Source organism: Canis lupus, chromosome 5 (assembly GCF_003254725.2).
Source record: "Canis lupus dingo isolate Sandy chromosome 5, ASM325472v2, whole genome shotgun sequence".
In the NCBI taxonomy this organism is placed as follows: Eukaryota; Metazoa; Chordata; class Mammalia; order Carnivora; family Canidae; genus Canis; species Canis lupus.
The window spans coordinates 80,833,184-80,845,776 of record NC_064247.1 but is presented as its reverse complement, the minus strand read 5'-3'; the positions used below and the strand labels follow the sequence as shown (position 1 = coordinate 80,845,776).

Sequence of the window (12,593 nt, the reverse complement as noted above, 5' to 3'; positions counted from 1 at the left end):
TTAGAATTTTTTTTTTTTAAGATTCATCCATTTATTTGTAAGAGACACACAGAGAGAAAGAGACAGGCAGAGACATAGGCAGAGAGAGAAGCAGGCTCCCCACAGGGAGCCCCATGCAGACTCGATTCTGAAACCTGGGATCACAACCTGAGCTGTAGACAGGCGCCAAACAGCTGAGCCGCCCAGGGATCCCCCTAGATTTGTTTTTTTAAGTAATCTCTATACCCAACGTAGGGCTTGAACTCACAACCCCAAGAGCCACAGTCACATACTCCACCAACTGGACTCAGCCAGGCATCCCAGGAAGAGTTACTTTTTAATTTTTATTATTAGTATTTTCTAAAGTTTATTTATTTATTTACTTATTTTAGAAATCTCTATGCCGGGCAGCCTGGGTGGCTCAGCGGTTTAGTGCCACCTTCAGCCCAGGGTGTGATCCTGGAGTCCCGGGATCGAGTTCCGCATTGGGCTCCCTGCATGGAGCCTGTTTTTCCCTCTGTCTGTGTCTCTGCCTCTCTTTGTGTGTCTCTCATGAATAAATAAATAAAATCTTTAAAAAAAAAAAAAAGAAAGAAAGAAATCTCTATGCCCACTGTGGGGCTCAGACTAATAACCCCAAGATAAAGCGTCGCATGCTCTGCTGACTGAGCCAGCCAGGCGCTCCTGTTCATTTGTTTTTAATTCTCCATCCAGCCCAAGGAATAGAACATAAAATACTGTATGTCTACCTGTGGGAACCCTCTCCCTCCAATGTGCCCCATCCCTCCAGTGATGATCACTCTTCTGATACTTCCTTTTTTTTTTTTTTTTAAGATTCTATTTATTTATTTATTCATGAGAGACACACAGAGAGAGAGGCAGAGACGCAGGCAGAGGGAGAAGCAGGCTCCACGCAAGGAGCCCGATGTGGGACTTGATCCCAGGTCCTGGGATCACGACCTAAGTCAAAGGCAGCCATCCAACCACTGAGCCACCCAGGCCCAAAAATAAAATCTTTAAAAAAGAAAAAGAAAGGACCTTGCCTTTTACTTAGTTCACTTGTATTGTTTTTTTGTTTTTTCCCTGACCTTAATTCAATCCTGCCGTGGCTCCTCCCTGCTCTGAGGACCCAGTCTGCTGCTGCACCCAGGGTTCTCCTTTCCTGCCTGTTGGGTCTAGCCTCCTGCCTCTGCCTCCTCCAGCCAGACTGAACTACTTGAAAATGCTGAGCCCTCTTTTCTGGGCTTCTGCCCAGGTGGTGACTTCTGACACTGGCTATCTCAACTTAGACATCACTTCCCCCAGGAAGCCTTCTCTGAGCCACTTGTGCCCTCCCATCATGGGACTTGTTAATCTTGAATCATTATCACCAGGGCTGGTCTCCAACGGATATGGCTATTCTAGTTGCTAAGATACTATATTGAAACGTTTCCATATCAGGGCATCCGGGTGGCTCAGTCGGTCGAGTGTCTGCCTTGGGCACAGGTCATGATCCCAGGGTCCTAGGATGGAGCCCCAGGTCAGGCTCCCTACTCAGCTGGAGAGCCTGCTTCTCCTCTCCCTCTGCTGTTCCCCTTGCTTGTGCTGGCTCTCTCTCGTCAAATAAATAAATAAATAAAATCTTTTAAAAAATGCTTCCATATCATTGGTCCCTGAGTCCTTCAAATACTCCCACACCCACGTGCTCCCCACACTCAAGTACTCTCCCATTCCCCCCCCAGACTTCCCTGCTGTCCAGTAATCAAAAGGGTAAATAAAGGGCCTGGGGACCCTGCTCTGGTGTTAAGAGATGGTGTTGATTTCGAGGGGCCTGGTGCCCAGGTTCTACCAGTTGTTGAATATTATTAATGTCATTTTTTTAAAGATTTTATTTATTTATTCATGAGAGACACAGAGAGAGAGAGAGAGAGAGAGGCAGAGACACAGGTAGAGAGAAGCAGGCTCCCCGCAGGGAGCCCAACGTGGGGCTGGATCCCTGGACTCCGGGATCACGCCCTGGGCTGAAGGGAGGTGCTCAACCGCTGAGCCACCCAGGCGTTCCCTATTAATGTCATTCTTGATTATTGCCCTGGGTTATAAATACCTGGTTCCCTTGTCTATTTATTCCATCAGAGTGAAAACTCCTTGATGGCAGGAAGGCACTCCTCTCACCAGCAAGGCACTTGGCACATGCTTGGCACCCAGTGAGTGGTTACCAAATGAATGAGTGGACATTCATTTGGTAAATTTGAAAAGTTGCAGAGTCACCCTGGACAATTATGGGCCCCTCACTCTCAGTCTGGACTCTGTAGTTCCTTCCTGCCATGGAGACTTTGCTCTTTGCCCAGGTTTTATCACTCTGCTTGTCTCTACCCCTGCAGGAGCTTCCTTCCACCTGCCCCCGCCTGGCTGGGCTTCACCTTCCCTTCCTACAGAGCTTGAACTCCTTGCTGAGAAGTGCTGACCCTGGCAGACGAAGACGATCCCTTTCCTTCATGAACCCATGAATAGACAAGCACACATGTGCACGCACACACAAGCAAACACATGCATGCACAGAAGTGCACAGTCAACGTGCTCCCTGGCTGCGGTACGGTGCCTAACCCAGCCTGGTGTAGCCCGGACTTCTCTGGTTTTAACACTGAGGCTCTGATACTCCAGGAATCCCCTCTATCTGGGGCAGAGATGGCCTCTCTCGCACTCGGTTGGTTGGGTCGGGTCGTTCTTCATGTACAGTGGAGGGGTGATGGTCTTCAGGAGGGACTTCCTTGTTGCTGGTGCTGAGCCCAGGCCCTGGCCCATGGTGGGTTTTCCTCAGCTCTGCCACTTGCTAGCCATGGAAAATCACCTCACCTCTTGGAGTCCTCAAGAGGCGACAGGATAGGATCTTCCTCTCAGAGGAGCATGAGTCAGTAACACTAAAAGTGCCTGGTAGGGGGATCCCTGGGTGGCTCAGTGGTTTGGCACCTGCCTTTGGCCCAGGGCGTGATCCTGGGGTCCCGGGATTGAATCCCATGTCGGGCTCCCTGCATGGAGCCTGCTTCTGCCTCAGCCTGTGTCTCTGACTCTCTCTCTCTGTGTGTGTCTCTTGTGGATAAATAAATAAAATCTTAAAAAAAAAAAAAAAGTGCCTGGTAGTAGCACCTGGAACACTCTGAGTATTATATAAATGAGAGCCATTGTTGTTATAATTATATATGTGTGTATGAAAAGTTTCTAGATTTTTCCATTTGTGAAACAAACCAAAACAGTAGGAGGTATAGGACTACACAAGTCACCCCTCTGCTAAGCTTGCTTTTAGCAAAACTCTCCTCCCAACTTACGAAAGAACAGCTTTATCCTGATAAAATTCATAAACCACTTAATTCACCCATTTAAAGTATTCAGTTCAGTGGGTTTTAGTGTGTTCCCAAGGTTGTGTGATCACGACCACAATCTAAGTTTAGAACAGATGCCTCTCTCTCTAAAAGAAGTCCCATCCCCATTAGTAGTCACTCCCAATGTCCCTCTTACCCCCCAGTCCTGCCCAGTCCTAGGCAACCACTAATCTATTCTATTCTCTGTCTCTGTGGATATGCCTATTCGGGACATTTCATAAAAATGGACTCATACACTACGTGGCCTTTTGTGTCTGGCTTCTTTCGCTTAGCATGTCATGTTCCCAAGGTTCATCCAGGTTGTTGACCAGTAGTGTGCATCAGAGCTCCATTCCTTTTCATAGTCAACCCCCCACCACCCTCCTTCAATCCATTTTAGATATATCTAGAAAGGGTTCAACACTTAGCATCACCAGAACGAGTTTGCACTTGTAGAGCAGAGACTAAATGCTTTTTAAATTTTGCTATCTCTGTTTCTGTCTTATTCATTATATCTCACATTTCCTCTTGCCTTTTCTTACCGCTTTTTAACTTTAAAAAATTTTTTTTCTAGATTTTATTTTTAAGTAACCTTTACACTCAGTGTGAGGCACTTACAACCCTGAGATCAAGAGTCCCACACTCCCTTGGGGTATCTGGGTAGCTCATTTGGTTAAGCATGTGACTTGATTTTGGTTCAGGTCATGATCTCAGGGTCATGGGATCCAGCCCCACATCTGGCTCCAAGCTCAGCAGGGAGTCTGCTTGAGATCCTTTCTCTCCTCCCTCTGCTCCACTACCCCTAAACATGCATTATATTACTATGTTTTATTTTTAAATCTTTAAATTTAAAATTTCTTTCTCTCTAAAATAAATCTTTAAAAAAATAAATTTTACCTGTTTATTTCTCTCTCTTTCTCTCTCTCTAAAATAAATCTTTAAAAAAATAAATTTTACCTGTTTATTTGACACAGAGAGAGAAGGCACAAACAGGGGGAGGGGCAGAGGGAGAGGGAGAAGCAAGCTCCCCACGGAGCAAGGAGCCCAACACAGGACTCCATCCCAGGGCCCTAAGATCATGACCTGAGCTGAAAGGCAGATGCTCAACCAGGAGCCCCTAAATAAATAAATCTTTTTTTTTTTTTTAAGATTTTATTTATTTATTCATGAGAGACAGAGAGAGAGGCAGAGACACAGGCAGAGGGAGAAGCAGGCTCCACACAGAGAACCCGATGTGGGACTCCATCCCTGGACTCCAGGATCATGCCCAGGGCCAAAGGCAGGTGTTAAACCGCTGAGCCACCAGGGATTCCAATAAATCTTTTTAAAAAAGGAGAAAAGTGTTGTATGCTCCAGCAATTGAGCCCTCCAGGCATCCCTTACATTTTCTTTATCTTTTAAAGGATAATATTTGAAAAATTTTAGGAGAATAAATATATTGCATATACATTATAAACCATAGTAATATGGGATCCCTGGGTGGCTCAGTGGTTGGGCATCTGCCTTCGGCTCAGGGCGTGATCCTGGGGGACTGGGATTGAGTCCCGCATCAGGCTCCCTGCACGGAGCCTGCTTCTCTTCCCTCTGCCTGTGTCTCTGCCTCTGTGTGTGTGTGTGTGTGTGTGTGTGTGTGTGTCTTGTGGATAAATAAATAAAATATTTTTAAAAATTAAAAAATAGGGATCCCTGGGTGGCGCAGCGGTTTGGCGCCTGCCTTTGGCCCAGGGCGCAATCCTGGAGACGCAGGATCGAATCCCATATCAGGCTCCCGGTGCATGGAGCCTGCTTCTCCCTCTGCCTGTGTCTCTGCCTCTCTCTCTCTCTCTGTGACTATCATAAGTAAATAAATTAAAAAAAAAATTAAAAAAAAATTTAAAAAATAAAACATAGTAATATAATGAGTAGAAGCTGGGGATGGCTCAGTCATTTTAGCATCACACTCTTGATCTCAGCTCAGGTGTTGATCTTAGGGTTATAATTTCAAAATCTTAAGAAAGAAAAGAAAGAAAGAAAGAAAGAAAGAAAGAAAGAAAGAAAGAAAGAAAGAAAGAAAGAAAGAAAGGAAGGAAGGAAGGAAGGAAGGAAGGAAGGAAGAAAGAAAGGAAGGAAGAAAGAAATATCTGTTGGATGAGGTTCTGGTGTCCTCACCAAACTTCTCAGCTTCCCTCTCAAGCAATTCTCAATTTCCCCCCCAATTTTTAATAGTCACATATTATTCATAATATTTACATTTTGTTCTGTGACTATAATTTTTTTGAAGATTTCATTTGTTCATAAGAGGCACAGAGAGAGAGGCAGAGACGCAGGCAGAGGGAGAAGTAGGCTCCATGCAGGGAGCCCGACGCAGGACTAGATCCTGGGACCGGGGGATCCACCCTGAGCCGAAGGCAGACACCCAACTACTGCACCACCCAGGCGTCCCATGTTCTGTGACCATAATCAGGTCTTCTGTGCTTTGTCTGGAAGTTGAATCTAAAAACTGAAAAGCAATATGCAACATCATGATTCTGCAAGCGTCAGTCAGTGAGAACCCTGGCTCTCACGAGCATGAAATGTGAACCTGGTCAGTGACATGATTTCCAATCTCAAGAAGCTCAAAGTCATAGTTTTTAGAGGCAGAAGCAAGAACTTCCGGGCCAACTGAGTCATTTTACAGACTGGATTTTGTTGGCAGAGGCTGGAGGGTGAACTTTGTCTCAAGTGAAGGGAGGAGGAGGAGGGGCTTTCGGTCTCCATCTTGGTGAAGGTGGCCTTGGCTCTGGGGGCAGGGGTGGGGTCTTCTCTGCTCTTGGGAGACAGGAACCCCATGGGGCGGGGTGGGGTAGCCCGACTGTGATTCTGGCACCTTATCTGTGATTCTTGAGGAGATGCCAGGTATAAAGATACCTGTGCAAACAGAGGGCACCCGGCCAGCCCCAGAGCTCCCCCTCTTTCCGCAGGCCTAGGAGAGGCAGAGAGGCTGGAGGTGGCCTGCCACCCACGGCCTGTACTCTGGAAAAACCCTGAGCACCATGAAGTGTGGAAATAATATTAGTTAATGTTCATTTAGCACTTCCCGTGTGCCACGTTCATTTAGATTCTTTTACCTGTTTCTCACAGCTACCCAACAAGGTAGGTGCTCCTGTTATCCCTGTTTTGGTACAGATGAGGACATTGAGGACCAAAGGGAGTTTAAGTGACTCATTCAAAGGCCTACCACTAGCCGGTGGAAGAGCAGGATTCAGATTCAGGCAGTGAGCACCCATGTCCATGCTGGGGACCATTTTGCCATAGTGCTCTTGGAACTGGAGCGCCAGCCCCAAGCCCACCTCCGCTATGACCAGGCTTCTGAGCCTCACTCACCTCCTCTGGAAAATGGGGATGGTACGTTCTTCTGTAGGCAGGTTGGAGAACCACAAGCACCCCCCAACCCCTCGGGCCTGCCGCTCTGGCTTCAGCTCTCATCATTCCCCCCTACCCCATCCCTTGATGTACTGAAGCTCCAGCATGGCTGAACAGTCAACAGCATGACCTATGCTCTTACCACCTTCTCTGGGTTACCCTGGGGTCTGGAATTTCAGGTGAACCCAGCGAGATCATTGCTCGCTAAATTAAGCAAGGTTTGCCTCTCAGTTCAAATGGTAACGGTAAATAAAGGCCTGCCCTGGCCTTAGCAGTATAGCATGGGGATTAAGAGGCTTTGGAGACCGGTGGTCCTGGATTCAAATTCCAGTTCTATTACCTTTACTGTGTAACCCTGGACAAATCTTGTTACTACTGTGGGCCTCTGCTTCCAAATGGGTAAAATGGACGTAACGATAGTACTCAGAGGAATGTATGAGGACCAACGAGAGAAAGTGTATAAGGCACGATGAGCTCCAAAACATGGTAGCTATCTTTTTTAAAATCATACTATATATTGCAATTACATTGAGCACAATTCCTGGTTCATGGTTAGCATTCAATACATAAATGGATAAATGTTTACCTGTCTGCATCCCTCATTACCTATGAGCTTCTTTTTTTTTTTTTTTTTTAAAGATTTTATTCATTTATTCATGAGACACACACACACACAGAGAGGCAGGGACACAGGCAGAGGGAGAAGCAGGCTCCATGCAGGGAGCCCGACACAGGACTCGATCCCGGGTCTCCAGGATCACACCCTGGGTGGAAGGCAGATGCTAAACTGCTAAACTACCCAGGGATCCCTGCCTATGAGCTTCTAAAGGGCAGGAAATATTTCTTTAAAACTTTGCTTACTGGGCACCTGGGTGGCTCAGTCGGTCTGTCGTCTGCCTTCAGCTCAGGCCATGATGGAGCCCTGTGTCCAGCTCTCCGCTCAGCAGGGAGACTGCTTCTCCCTCTCCCTCTCCCTCTCCCTCTGTTCCTCTGCCACCTTGTGTGTGTTCTGTCTCTCCCTTTCTAGTAAATAAATAAAATATTTAAAAAATAAAAACAAGTAAATAAAAATAAAACTTTGATTATTATTTTTTTTCTCAGTTCAACTTAATAGAAACAATGAAAGATTGAAAGTGGAGCCCCACTGGACACCTCAGTTGGCCTGCGCCATAGCACAGCTCAGGCCATTCTCTCCAGGGGAAGAAAGGTTGGCGTCCCCAGCCCCTGCTGGAAAGGCCTGTCCTGTCCCATACCACATCTGCGCTGAGTCTGAAGCCTTGTGTTTTAAGCATGACAGCAGTAGCAAGGAGATTTTGTTTTCACGGCCACCCACTGCAGCCCAGCCCTAAAATGGCCCAGTACTCGCTTGTGCTAAGAGAAATATTTTTTGCTCTTCTGGACACAAGGCTTGATGGTATCACTGCCAGGCTTCCAGCCAGGTGGGTGCCCTTCCTCATGTTCATCAGTGAACTGGGAGGCCTAAACTAGCCTCAGCGTCTCATCCATAGAGCAGCTGACAGGAAGGTCATTCACGGTGATCTGCCAAAGGATATTTTTCTCATCAACAATAAAGAGGCCCCTGAACGAGATGCCTTCATCAGCCTTTAAGATTCCATAGTCCTAAAAAGAGAGAGAGAGAGAGAGAGAGAGAGAGAGAAAAGACCGTAATTCTGAGCGATGCTACACCTGGGGGCTGACACCAAGGGAATGTTCATGGGTCCCAGTCCTTCTTCTTTCTTGGGTGTGTTGATCCATGCCAAGTGATAGAAATGAGAATCCACAGAAGCACCAATCACTTGGTGAGCTTCTTTTTTTTTTTTTTTTTAAAGACTTTATTCATTTATTCATGAGAGATACAGAGAGAGAGAAAGAGAGAGAGAGAGAGAGGCAGAGACACAGGCAGAGGGAGAAGCAGGCTCCCTGCCAGGAACCAGATGCAGGACTTGATCCTGAATTCCGGGATCAGGCCCTGGGCCAAAGGCAGACACTCAACTGCGGAGCCACCCAGGTGCCCCGACTTGGTGAGTTTCTTAAATTCTTCTGTCCTGTCCCTGAAAGCAGTGGTCTCTGTGGGGCGCACAAAGGTTAAATCAAGAGGGTAAAAAAAGAACACAATGTGTTTGCCTTTGTAGTCAGGTGGTGTGATGTCTTTGAACTGGCCACTTGGCATAATAGCCATAGTGTGCTTTGAAGCTGGGGACAGGGGCACCTGGGTGGCTCAGCAGTTGAGGGTTGAGCATCTGCCTTTGGCTCAGGTCTACCTTTGGCTCAGGTTGTGATCCCGGAGTCCTGGGATCAAGTCCCACATCGGGCCCCTGCATGGAGCCTGCTTCTTCCTCTGCCTGTGTCTCTGCCTCTCTCTGTGTGTCCCTCATGAATAAATAAATAATAATCTTAAAAAAAAAAAGTTGGGGACAGGATGCCCAATTTTGGCATTTCCTGAGTACATCTTGCTCTGGACATCTCTGAGACAGGACACACACCAAAGACCCTCAGGAAGAAGGTGCTTTATTTATTTATTTATCTATCTATATTTTATTTGCCTTATTAAATAAAATAAAATTTTTAAAGATTTTATTCTTTTTTTTAAAAAAGATTTTTATTCATTTATTCACGAGAGACAGAGAGAGGGAGAGAAGGAAGGCAGAGACACAGGCAGAGAGAGAAGCAGGCTCCATGCAGGGAGCCCGACGCGGGACTCGATCCCGGGCCTCCAGGATCATGCCCTGGACTGCAGGCGGCGCTAAACCGCTGAGCCACCGGGGCTGCCCTGCCTTATTTATTTTAAATAAATTCTACACCACATATGGGGCTTTGAACTCACAACCCTGAGATCAAGAGTTGCATGCTCTGCTGACTGAGCCAGCTAGGAGCCCATAGGGCAGGAAACATACTTTATTTTTGTGTCCACAGTGCTTGTCCACAGTGCTGAGCATAGCACCTAGCACATGGGAGTGCTTAATAAATATTTGTTGCTTGCCCTAATGAGCTCATGGATCTGGTCAGCCGTCACATATCGTGCTAAAATGACAAAGTAAAAGGCTGATAGAGAAGTTGATAATGGGGAATCAGCTGACTAACTGAATCTTAGTATTCTCTCTCTCTTTTTTTTAAGATGTTATTTATTTTTTTGACAGAGAGAGAGAGCACGGGGGCGGGGGGAGGGGGGGCAGCGGCAGAGTGAGAGGGAGAAGCAGACTCCTCCCTGAGCAGGGAGCCCCCAATGCAGGGCTTGATCCTAGGATGCTGGGATCGTGACCTGAGCTGAAGGCAAACGCTTAACCAAGTGAGGCACCCAGGGGCCCCTGAATCTTAGTATTCTAATAAAGCCAACCAGACAACTTCTTGCTTCCTGATATGACATTATGGGAAGTATTCAGTACCTCACACAACATATTTTTGTCTAAAAAACTGAATCTGAATCAAATCAAGCCTCTAGATGTGAGGACCATATAGGATAGAGGGATGTGTTACATGACACTTGTGAGGATGCATTCAACCAAATACAAAACATAAGACGTCCAACAAGACGGGGGCGCCTGGGTGGCTCAGTTGGTTAGGCGTCTGCCTTCGGCTCAAGTCATGATCCCAGGGTCTTGGAATCAAGTCCTGCATTGGGCTCTCTGCTTAGCAGGGAGCCTGCTTCTCCTTCTCCCTCTGCCTGCAGCTCCCCCTGCTTGTGCCACTTTAATGGTGGATACACTTCATTATACATTTATTCAAACCCTGAGGATTTTAATGTAGACTTTGGGTGATGATGAAGTGTCAGGAAGATTTACCAATTGTAACAAATGTACCACTCTGGGGGGATGCTGCGGGGGGGGGGCGGTTATGGATGTGTAGCGGGCAAAGGGTAATTGGGAAATCTCTGTACGTTCCTCTCAAATCTGCTGTGAACATAAAACTGCTCTAAAAAATAGTCTTAATTTAAAAAAAATGCAGGGGTGAAGAGACAATATTTAGTACAATTGCAAAGTTGACAAATTACAAGAATTGCAAAAAATAATTATTGGAGCTAGATGATAGCTACATGGTGTTTCATTCTACTCTACATGGTATGCAGTATACTATTTTCTTTGTGTTTGAAAGAAAAATGTTTTCTGCAGACGTGAGTGGTTGAGCTCCAAGGGGCGGCACCCCTCTCAGTTACCAGTTACCGTTATTTTCACAGGCAGCTGAAGCTGGGTATCCAGCTCCCTCCCCTGGGTGCTGGCGGGCAGCCCTGGGCAGAGGTTTCAGGAGCCCCCAGGAGCAGCTCATACAGAGCGTGCTCTCCCCACCATCGGGAGCTTGATCGCCTGCAATCCCTAGCAATTTCGATTTCCCTGGGATTCCTCTCCAGCCAGGCGGGGGTTAAGCTCCTCTCAGAGAGGCTTGGGGCCCTCTGAGTACCATCATAACCACCCCTTTACCAGGAGATGAAAGGGAGGAGACTGCCCAGGTTGTTAATCATTAGCCAGCCTCTTTTCTGACCAGTGGCCAGGACACCCAGGCAACGAAAGTTCATCAGAGGCACACCCTGCAATAAGGAAATCTGCCGTTCTCATCCCAGTGATGGACGCTTGGTTAGCACCAGGGACTAGGGCTGTCATCCACTGGGAGAGGCACCCAAAAGGCCTCTGGTCAACCTTCATTTTTGCTGTAGATAACCTAAAATTCTACTGTTAACACTGGACTGGCCCCCAGAGACCTCTAATCTCAAGATCTTGATTCTTCTTCCCCTCAGTTGAGAAGCTAATGAATGCGGTGGCCCCTATCTCCTTCACTGACAGGGTTGCATAGAATCTCAGGGGCACAGGTACCTCCCAGAACCCATCCACAGACACCACCTTAAGAACCCTGGGCAGAGCTTACCAGATCCAAATGTCTCATTCCTTTGAAAGAAGCCCACCTAGAGCCCTCTTTAAAATGCAAATAACCCCTGTGAAGTTGAAAAGACTAACATGCCTGTCCTGTCCCCGCACCACCCCCACAGGAGATTGCCTAAGAGATTTTAAGGGTAGGGTGGGGAAAGCAGAGCCTGGGAGTGGGGAGGCTGCATAGGGCTCACAGTTTGGTCTAGAACTTGGAAGGGAATGTATTGAGCCAAGAGTTCTAATAGCTAACTCTATAGAGTGCTTACAAGAATCTTGCGAATTAAGTGCTAGCAGCATCCCCATTTTATGGATGAGGAAACTGAGACTGGAAAGGATCAAGTGACATGCTCCCCAGCTAGTGGCAGAGGGGAATGTGAAGCCTCCAGCAACTTGAGATCAAAGGCCATCAGCAGTATAGCCCATCAGCTCCTTTGATCCTCACAAAGGGGAATCGTCTCTAAAAAAAAATTATTTATTTAGTCATGAGAGACACAGAGAGAGGCAGAGGGAGGAGAAGCAGGCTCCATGCAGGAGCCCGAAGCAGAACTCCAGAATCACTTCCTGAGCCGAAGGCAGACGCCCAACCACTGAGCCGCCTAGGCATCCCGAGGAACCTTTTCTTTAAAAAAATAGATTTATATACTTATGGGGGGGAGGGGGCAGAAGGAGCAGGAGAGAGAGAGTCCCAAGCAGACTGTGCTAAGTGAGGAGATCCATGAGGGGTGTGACCTCACAAACCCTGAGATCATGACCTGAGTTGAAACCAATGGCGGGATGGCTAACTGATGGGCCGGAGGCACCCAGGTGCCCCTGAGGGAATCTTTTTTTTTTTTTTAAAGATTTTATTTATTTATTCATGAGAAACAGAGAGAGAGAGAGAGAGAGAGAGAGGCAGAGACATAGGCAGAGGGAGGAGCAGGCTCCATGCAGGGAGCCCGATGTGGGACTTTATCCTGGGACCCCAGGATCATGCCCTGGGCCAAAGGCAGACACTAAACCGCTGAGCCACCTGGGCATCCCTAAGGAAATATTTTTTTTTTAA

At 47.1% G+C, this 12,593-nt stretch overlaps 1 protein-coding gene across 1 annotated transcript; it reads right to left on the bottom strand.

Moving 5' to 3' along the window:
- Positions 1-8,174: 8,174 nt before the first annotated feature.
- On the bottom strand, positions 8,175-9,144 carry LOC112647631 (peroxiredoxin-1-like). The gene is made up of 4 exons (XM_025428788.1): positions 9,100-9,144; positions 8,700-8,880; positions 8,368-8,499; positions 8,175-8,317 (listed from the first exon to the last, which is right to left on the bottom strand). The coding sequence occupies exons 1-4, from the start codon at positions 9,142-9,144 to the stop codon at positions 8,175-8,177; spliced, it is 501 nt and encodes a 166-aa protein (XP_025284573.1).
- Positions 9,145-12,593: the final 3,449 nt, after the last annotated feature.